Source organism: Alligator sinensis, unplaced genomic scaffold, assembly GCF_000455745.1.
Source record: "Alligator sinensis unplaced genomic scaffold, ASM45574v1 scaffold60_1, whole genome shotgun sequence".
NCBI classification, from domain to species: domain Eukaryota; kingdom Metazoa; phylum Chordata; order Crocodylia; family Alligatoridae; genus Alligator; species Alligator sinensis.
The window spans coordinates 3,730,893-3,740,635 of record NW_005841858.1 but is presented as its reverse complement, the minus strand read 5'-3'; the positions used below and the strand labels follow the sequence as shown (position 1 = coordinate 3,740,635).

The 9,743-nt window shown below is 39.1% G+C and overlaps 1 protein-coding gene across 1 annotated transcript in view; it reads right to left on the bottom strand.

The window, feature by feature from the left end:
* RSRC1 (arginine and serine rich coiled-coil 1) overlaps window positions 1–9,743 on the bottom strand; it is a 329,106-nt gene that overhangs the window by 161,843 nt on the left and 157,520 nt on the right. Inside the window, exon 8 of the mRNA XM_025215036.1 lies at window positions 2,081–2,083. Coding sequence (XP_025070821.1) covers window positions 2,081–2,083 — 3 coding nt within the window. The remainder of the gene's footprint in view (window positions 1–2,080; window positions 2,084–9,743) is intronic.

The following is a 9,743-nucleotide window of genomic DNA, read 5'->3' as shown; positions in this document are numbered from 1 at the left end:
CAGCAGGAGACTGAAAGAAAGCATAATATAATCATAAACCTTCTCTACTATTAATGTGCAAATGTTTCAAAAGACTTGTTTTCTATGTAATTTCATATACAAGCACACTTAATTTAAGACTGATGAAGGCTTCTAAAAACTATACACTTTACTTCTATACTTACTTAAGCAGTATTGAACAATCCTCTTCATCCTTATGTTAACCCTTTCCATTATCTTAAAGCCAATGTTAAAGCTCAAGTGACTATAAATTTAAAAACAGAGTAAGTTTTCAGATTTGAATGAACACTGGAAAATGTGGACTCAGAAAAAGAGCAGTAATACATACCTCTATGGTTCTAAACTTACCCATATAGGGAACCCCTCTAAAAACTCTCATGCATCAGTATCCCTCCCTCAAATTCACCCCAAACCTTTCCTGTCACAACAGTGGCATGATTACCTAAACTAATAATATTCAAACTCAAGCAAGAGCTTACTTAATATGACTAGCATCGCATGTTTTATATACTGCCTTTTCTATCTATTCTCTCATTTTCTCTCTTTAAGGTGTTCCTTCACATCTGTTGCAACTGAATGTCCTCCTGCTGGCTGTGTAATCACAATACTAATCATTCCAGGTGACATTGCACTGCAGGTGACACCGCTATACTTCTCTTTAATTTTAGTGTCACCCTATAACTTTGATCAAAATTCAAATGATACACAAACCATATTTGTCATGAATTATAAATCCTAAATTCAGGAGGCTCTTGTATTTGTACCATGACTAAAAGCCAATTGAAACCTTAAAAAAAATATTTTGACAGTCAGCCATACAGGGTGCTTGCAGACAAAAAAACCCAAAAACAAAAATGGCGCTTTACTTTAAACTTGGCACCATAGGTGATGCGTGCCTCCTGAGGCTGGGGGAGCATGGCGACCACCTGCAGGCGGCAACCTGGGTGTAGGCGGCGAGCACAGGCCAAGCGGGGACTGTCCACAGGCGCCCATGGTGGTGTCAGCGGCGGGGGGTTGGGGTCCCGCGCTGCTGGACACGAAGCCCGGAAGTGCCGGCAGTGTGCCTGGAAGTGCCATCCACCTGCCCCACTTCTTGTGCCAAGCCCTGTGCATGCCCAGAAGAGGCAGCGCGTTACTTCAACCCAGCTTGCTTCATGTCTGTAAAGATTGGGCACTTTAGTGGGGCCTTTTTAGTGCTTTTGTCTAATAACTGATTGAATCAGCTTTGGCTAAAACTGACAAAAAGCTCTGCTGAAGCACCTGATCTTATAGAAGCTGCATAACTGTGTTGAAGTAATGTGCTGCTGCTTCCGGTAAAGCGCGTTTTGGCGGGGTTTTAACATCTGCAAGCAGCCACAAATATTATGCAAGGTTATCAGGCATATGTCTTTGTGCTGACTGATCCAACCCCACTCTGTGGGGTAAGAGTGAAATCCTGAGCAAAGAAATTGCCTTGCTATTTTAAAATTCTTTCTGACCCTTCTTTAAAAAACAGTGGCACTTTCTGATTCAGAAAATTCCAGACTCTACTGTTCTGTGATAATGCACATAAAAGAATCATTGCAACCTACAAAGTTGGTTGACAGACGCACAGAATGAGGCAGTTTAACATTTACAAAATCAGCAGTACCACATGATTTGAGAGGGTAAAACGAAGAAAACTGCTGTCTGAGCTGAATACCTCCACTGCACACACACCTACACACATACACCATCTAATTCTTGGGAGCATTACAATGATATCTGTACTTTTCTTTAGTCAATCCTTTCTTATCCCATTATATCTTCTCATAGTAAATGAGGTGAGTTGCATTATCCTAGGCAGAGTGCTGTACTAATTGAGTACACTTCTAATTGCTGTAGGTGTAGCACCATGCTAACATAACTGTACTGTTTCCAGTACTTAAACTATCTCTGAAAATTCTGTTATGTAACTAGCATTTTGCTTTGTAGACATAGTCTAACACTATAACCTCTCACTACAGCCTCTCAGCAAGGCTCAAGGGCTCCAAAAATACAATAAAATTAGTGGTATACATAATTTGAGTTAGAAGACGTCACAAGGTAAAATGACAGGTACCTACTAGCGACTGAAATGACATCACATTTCACCCATGCTATATTAGGATTGAGTACTGACACAGCCATGATGGTCCAGGAAATACGGAAGCAGCAAGGGTTTTCTTTGGTCATATCTTTTATTGGACCAACTGTATGGATGGGGAAAATGTTAAATGAGCTTCTGAGGACAGTGTCCTTCTTCTGGTCAGTGTCCTCCCTTTTTGTGCCCAAATATCATTCCCAATAGTACCATTTGTCCAATTTAAAATGCAACTCCCCCCCCCCCCCCAAAAAAAAAAACCCAACCCAAAATTGCTTCTCCACAAAAGTTTTTACTCAGAGAGTCCATTCAGACCTCTAGTAATTCTAAATGCCTTAAATAAATAAGTCTCTCTTTGGGCCAAGTTATGTAGCACCATAGCGCAGAGATGTGGGTTTTCCGGAAATTTTTCCACTGCCCTAAATAGAGTGTGATCTGATTTAGCATGTTTATTTGACTTATATTTAGTAAACAAAACTAAACTAAAACTAAAACAAAACTAAAAAAAGTACTAAAAAAGTAAAAATGTTAATTTTATGTCCCAATAGCCACAAGTATTTGAAAGGAAATATTTGATTAGGAAAAAAATGAATATAGCATGCTTAATGTGGTTTAAATATTATATTCAAACACATTCAAAGCTTTATGTGGAAAGAAATTATTTTTATTGGAATACTTGTAAAAAATGTAAAGACAATACACTACCCTTACATTGTTTGTTTCAATTTAAGGGAAAAAAATGAAGGCACTGAAAACTGTTGAGAGACTAATTTTTGCACATCGAAAGACCTCTGCATGATATGCCATGGTTGTCCACTTATCTACTTCAAAAGAGTTTAACTCTCTTCTACTGAGGTCATTGCGGCACCTCCAGTTTCACTGTCACTATCTGTAGAACCACTTGCACTACTGATTAGTTCCATTGCAGAATCTGATTGAGGCAAATCTGATTCAGAACTACTACAACCTCATTCTCTTTCGCTAAAGGATGATTTTACCAATGAGTCTACAGGCAAGGGCAACTTATCATCATGCTTCATCTTCTTCACTAATTGTGCTTCTGACTGATTCTCCAGAAGCAAAAGATTTTGAGAAATCGAAACAAGCTTAGCAGTGCCTTCATTTGTTAGTCTATTCCTTTTTTTTGTCTTGATTGAGCTGAAAGCTAGGGCTGTGCAAAATTTCGCCAGCTGTTTTGACCAATTTTGAGGTCGAAACAGCAAAATCGGAATGAAACAAAAGCTGTCGAAACAGCTTTGAAACAAAATGAGGCTGGTCGAAATGTTTTGAAAGTTGAAATGTTTTGCCCATAGGCTGGGGATGGGAAGTCAGCCCTGTGCTACATCGCACCAGGGGCAGGAAGCAGCCCAGCTGAGCTGCCTTCCAACCCCGGTGCGATGTAGTACGCAGCACTAGAAAGCAGCCCAGCTGGGCTCCCGCCCCCAGTGCAATGTAGTGCAGGGCACTGGGAAACAGCCCACCTGGGCTGCCTTCTGCCCTGGGTCTTTGTAGCACTGGGGATAGGAATTCAGCCCAGCTGGGCTGACTTCCCACCCCCAGAAAAATTCAAAACAGTGTTGAAACAGCCTTTCTGTTTCGACAGAATGGAATGGAACAGCTGTTTCGACTTGAAATGAAATTCGAGATGAAACACTGTTCCCTTGAACCGTTGAAACTCAAGGCAAAACTGGATGGTGCCGTTTTGCACAACCCTACTGAAATCCTTTCAGTTCCCTTCACAAGAAGCTGCTGTTGGTGGAATGCTTAGGATCCTTAGAGCAATCCTGGACTACAGTCAGGTGTTACAGTATCCCTTCCACCATGTGAGAGGAGACATGTTCTCTGCTGCCTGCCAAATGATGTCTTTGCTCCAAAGTTTTTCTTTTGCACAGTACTCAGCAATGTCTGTCATCACGAGTATTTCATTGATGTTGCGGACATTCTTAGCTACTTCCATAATTGTACTGAGAGCAGTAGATAATTTATCTTCTGATAAATGATGTCCTCTGGTGTTGATCCAAAAGGTTGGATGCCAGATGAACTGGATGACACCAAAACTCAGCTCTCTTAGCAAACATTTGTTTTACTACTTCTTACAGGTGAAGAAGGCAAAAGCTCAATAAGATTTTCATTCAGTTGTCTGAATATCTCTGGAACATTTGAAAGGCTTGGTGTATCTCCTTCAAGTTTCTTCAGAGCCACTGAAACTGGTAGTAACAAATAGAATGCTCCTTGAACTCGAACCCCTAATGCATCTTTGTCAAGAATCTGCTTCTGAATGTTCATGGGAATATCTGGGATACAGGGTCATCTACTGAAGCACACTGCAAACAGTTCTTTGTGCGCAGCAAACTATGTAAACACATCGTAGCTGAGCCCCATCTAGTTTCTCCTGGCAATAAAGGTACACTTTCCTTCCCCTGCTTCTCCTTCTGTAATTTCTTCAAAGTCTGATTAGCAATGATGATGCTAATGATTAGCAATGATGACGATTGTTGAATACCTTCACAATCGCTTTGCAGTCTGCCAATGTTGTCTTAATTGTATTCATACTTACTGTGACCTTTGCCAGAAGATTCAACCCATGAGCAAGACAGCCAAATACTAGTAAATGAGGATACTTTGCCTTTAATATTTGCCATGCAACTTTCATGTTAATCACATTATCAATTACAAGAGCTTGTACCTGGAAGGGACCTGCACTTTCAAGCTCTTCACTCAGTAATTTGGCTATGTATTCACCTGTATGACAAGAAGATTTGGTAGCAATTGCTTTCAGGAATGTTGGTTCAGGTGTTGCTAACATAATGTTCAATAAAGGATTCCTTGTATATCAGTCCATCCATCTGACAGTAGAGTCTGATTCTGCTTGACCAATCCTTTGAATAACTGTTGTGTGAACTCTGTCATACTCTCCATCTAAGAGAGAACGTGATAAGAGATAACGCGATGGTAACTTACATGATGGGTGAATGAGTTTGTAATCTTCCTTCCAGTATTGATTTTCAGTTATGGAAAGAGGTTACCACTTGCATATATAGCTCGACCTAATGTCTCATCTGCTTTTCCTTGATCTTCTTTGACATTTTGTCCACAAAGCTTGATAAAAAGCTTGACTGTCTTGAACAGCTACTCATGGTGGATCGCATATCTAGTGACAGTGATCTTGAAAGCAAGGATCCTGCTGCTTCTTCCCCTAGACCTGGCAGCTCAACATTTTCATTTTCCATTTTTTCCGAATCTGCTATTTCACTTGAGCTACCTGTGCGTGGAGGTTGCTAGGCTCCACGGTGCAGAGCTCCGGATGCTCTGGGTGAACAGGCCACCAAAATAGAAATCGTAAATACGTCTTATAAAAGTCGCGTTCGAAGACGGGAAGAGGTGGGTGGTGGATCAGGCCGCCAAGCTCCTCTGGATCTCACACAGGGTTTCTATTACCCTGCCGTGTACCCAGAGTCCCCACGAGATGAATGTGGAGTCCTCTTCGGCTTGGGTGGAAACCGCACAAGCCTCTTATACGGCTAACAGGCCAATCACTAGCCGCCACGTGTGAATAATTTAGCACTAGCCAATCACGGGGAACAAATTTGCATACCGGTGGCAGGAACTCTTTTGCACCGTGCATTCCTCTTGCAACTCGAGCAATGCACTCTACAAAAGAAGCTGCAGAAAAGGCGGGAAACTCGTCCCTGCACTGGGGTTTCCTCTGCAACAGGAAACACTCCCGTGCAATGCTCTGCAACTCGGCGGGGATAATTCTGGTGCCGAAGCGCACACACAATCATGCCTTTTGGGTCATGACACTACCAAGTTCCTGCAACAAAAGGGGGAAAAGATTCTTATTTTAGCCTATTTTAGTCTGGCCTCATGCATCAGAAAGAGAAGAAGCGGTAGGGAGCTTGCTTCCCCCCATCCCTGCCAGAAAGAGCATTGTGCTGCTCAACATGCTGCTCAGTTGCCCTGGGACTGCAGAGCAAAAGGGAAGCATAGTCTGGCCTCCGCCATCGGCCAGAGGACTAAGCTTGCTCTGCTGCGTTAAAATAGTTAACTATTTGTCTGTTATTTAATTTAAAAATATATACATTGTTAAGTCTAAGCCACTTTGCATGCTTAGTGTAAGCAGAAAATCAGGATACAAATATTTTAAATAAATAAATAAATGAGCAAGCAATAGTCCAGAGTTGCATTAGCAACTTTTAAAATGATAATGTTTTAAAACAATATAGATGCTAGTCTATTCTGTGTGTTATTTAATATATGAATTTGTTTACTTACATAGGATTCCTGAAGCAGACTTCTCTCAGATGATGTTCCACCACTTGGTTGTATTAGCTTTCTGTATATGGCTTGTACTCTTTCAGGACAGTTTCTACATGTTATTAAATGTTTCTTCATTCTTGTTGCATAGTTAGCATACTCCTGACTGCAATATTTACATCTACCAACTTTCTTCCTTCCTTCAGTTGCTTGAACTTCACTAGAATGATGCCACACACTAGTTTTTTTTTTCTGATTAGGCATTATTCTGACTACTTCAAACCAAAAGCACAAAAAATGCTCTGTGTGTTTGCTGAACTGAAAGTGAAACAAAAATTAATCACAGTTTTAGTTTTGCTTTCACTTGCAGTCTGAGATGAAATAAGAATTTAGGTTTAGTTTCGATTTGATCTGCACAGCCAATTAGGTAAATTCATACCTTAACTTTTGGTTTGGATTATTATATGAGTGTATTTACCCTCCTGTTTACAAATCAATAAAACATGTACTCTCTCACACACTTCCTAGGGATAATCACCTGAAAAACATGAATTACAACTTTGAAACTGCCAAGCTTGCCTAATATTGTATTGGCATCCATTCATTGTTTCTAATGAATTTTATGAAACAATAACATTTTTAGAAATGGAAAATTTCCCACAGAAAAATAAAGCACTGGAAAATTTTCAGTCCTACATCTCTGCCATAGCCTTCACCAGACAGCCTTAATTAAACTAATGATGCAGATTCAGAACTTAGATTTAGCTTCTGCTGCCACAGCATAAAGTGCAATTCCTCTAGTGAACTGAAATTCCAACACTGTAGCTTTGATGGTCCAGGAACTACGCAAGGCAAGGATTTTTTTTATATATTTTAATCACACCAACTGTATAGCTAGAAGAGACCAAAAACAAGCTTCAGAACGCCAGGTACCCTTTCCTCAGGCTAGACATTATTCTTTTACATAATTTGGCTTACCTGTTTATTTCTACTGTGTTTTACTAGGTTTATGGTTACTCCTGATAACTTCTTTGTTCAACAGGTTTATTGCCTTCTTCTTTAAATGAATACTTTCATTTACATAATGAAGTTAAACAAAAGTTATGATTTTACCTGGTATTTAACTTAAGCTGTGTTTTTTTTCCAGAGCTGAGGAGGGTCACTTTGTGCCTGACAATTGGTCCAATAAAAGACATCACCAAATAAAACCTTGTTTCTTAAAAACAAACACTAGAAAGTTTATGGTTATTAACAGTGAGTTCCAAACTCATGGGAAGCTATTAAACAGCGTGCCAAAGGAAGTTGTTGCCAGGGAGAGTTGCTATCTATTTTATAGCAGCAGCAGCCCATCTTCCCCTTGCAATGAAAATTCAACTGCAGCCATCTCCGAGCTTAAATTTTTCATTCAAATCTTTATATCAGACTTGAAACAACCTCTATAATTTAGGTATTTTAGGTACTAAAAAAAAGTTAGAATCTGCCTAACAGTCTGTGATTCACCATATAAAAACTGAGACTGATATGGCTGTATTACTTTTGAAAGGTTTTTTTGAAAATACAGAGCAACTGAAGAGGTGTAACACAGGGGCTATAAGAAGGGGATCTAGAAAAATCTTAAACAGCAAAAAGTCAAATTTCATCATGACAGCTCCATATGATGTAATCAGAATGAAAATATTAAATAATTCACAGGACTTTTGTCTTTGATGACAAGGTTACAAACCTTGAGATTAGAAATATGGCCCAAGGCATCCAAACGATGGCAATATCAGGCTTAGAACTACCTTAATTCAAATTGCAATGCTCTCTCTCCTATTTTTATAAGAAAGCCTCTGTTTGTCATGTAAAAATGTTAGTATCTATTGTTTTCGGTAGTACTAGATTTAAACAGATTTTTGCTAGTTGTCATTAAGGATATTAGCTGGAAATAGTCCAACTACATGCGTTTTCCTCCTTTAAAAAAGTCTTTAAAAGCAAGCCTAGTCTTTTTGCTAAAATTTGTTAAATAATGGATTGTGTGATCAATCTGCATGTATTTAATGTGTCTTTGTTTAATCTTTGCATTTGATAAATACAGAAATAGCAATCCTTAAAGACTTCCATCTCTCATAACAGACATGAGTGACAGCCCCGCAGTGGAATGTCTTTAACAGCAAACCTGAGTGACATTCCTTAGATGTATAGCACGTGCTGCCTGAAAACTGTAATTAAAATGTTTCTCTAGGACTGGCAGATTCTCTAGGATGAAAAAGCCTCTCTCCCACAAAAATAAAGATTAGCAGGAATCAGGGAGATGATAATGAACCACAAAGTCATTGACTCAGCTCTGCCTGAATAGAAATGCTGCTGCCCTTCCCAGGCAGATGGTTTTACATCTGGTTGGAGCAGGAATCAAAAGGTGGGGGTACAACTGCACCACTGTGCCCTCATGGATTCATCCTTGGTGGTACTCTAATATCTTGCTGTATAAACATACTGGTAGAAGTTCCCACAACATTAATACTGTAGTTCACACTAGAAATAGCACACGAATCACAGCTGAAGTAGCTCTTGGTATTTCCACCAGCAGAAATCTGACTTAAGTGTGTTTAGATTTCTCCCTAGAGTGAAATACCAGTTTAATAAATTTGAATGAGGCAGCAAATATATGTTATAGTTTAAAATGAGTCAAATTCTGTTGCTAGCTTCCTTTCTGAAGGTATGCAAACAACGTAACTGAAAGGAAAAAATTACCACCAGATATTATGTATTTGTAACTCATACCCTTTTACACTAACTGAACAATTACCCTTCCCTGCTGCAGAAAGATCAATCTCAACCCTGGTGTAAAGACACACTATACAAACTTTACTTATAGTGTGCCTACTTACATGAAGGCTGAATTTGGCTTATGGATTGTATAAATTGCCTGTTATGTCTATAACATTTATGTGCTAAGAATAATCATCAAAATAGCTAGGGGTGGAAAGGAGAGTGCAAAATGTTGCTTAGACCCTTCAGTGTTTAAGACACGATATTAAATTAAATTAATTGAGTAAAAATGATAGATGAAAATTGTAAACATGCCCTTTCATCACTTCTGTAATCAACTGAGTTTGAACAAGATGGAACTGTAAGATTCTTAGAACATCATTTTATCATAGAGTCTAACCACCAGATTCTTGTAAAGAAAATTATATCCCATTAAGCTACTAGATTTCTTTGACTATTTTCATAAAACAGAATTAAAAGGAAAAACGACTTGGTCTTTCAAAAGGCCATTCCAAGAGAGTTATAAAGAAATTAAGCAGTTAGGATGTGAAATGCAAAAACTAGTTAAAAGAGAACACTAAGAGCAGCAATAAATAGTCCATCTTCACATAAGCAGTGGAAGGCCAAGGCTAAT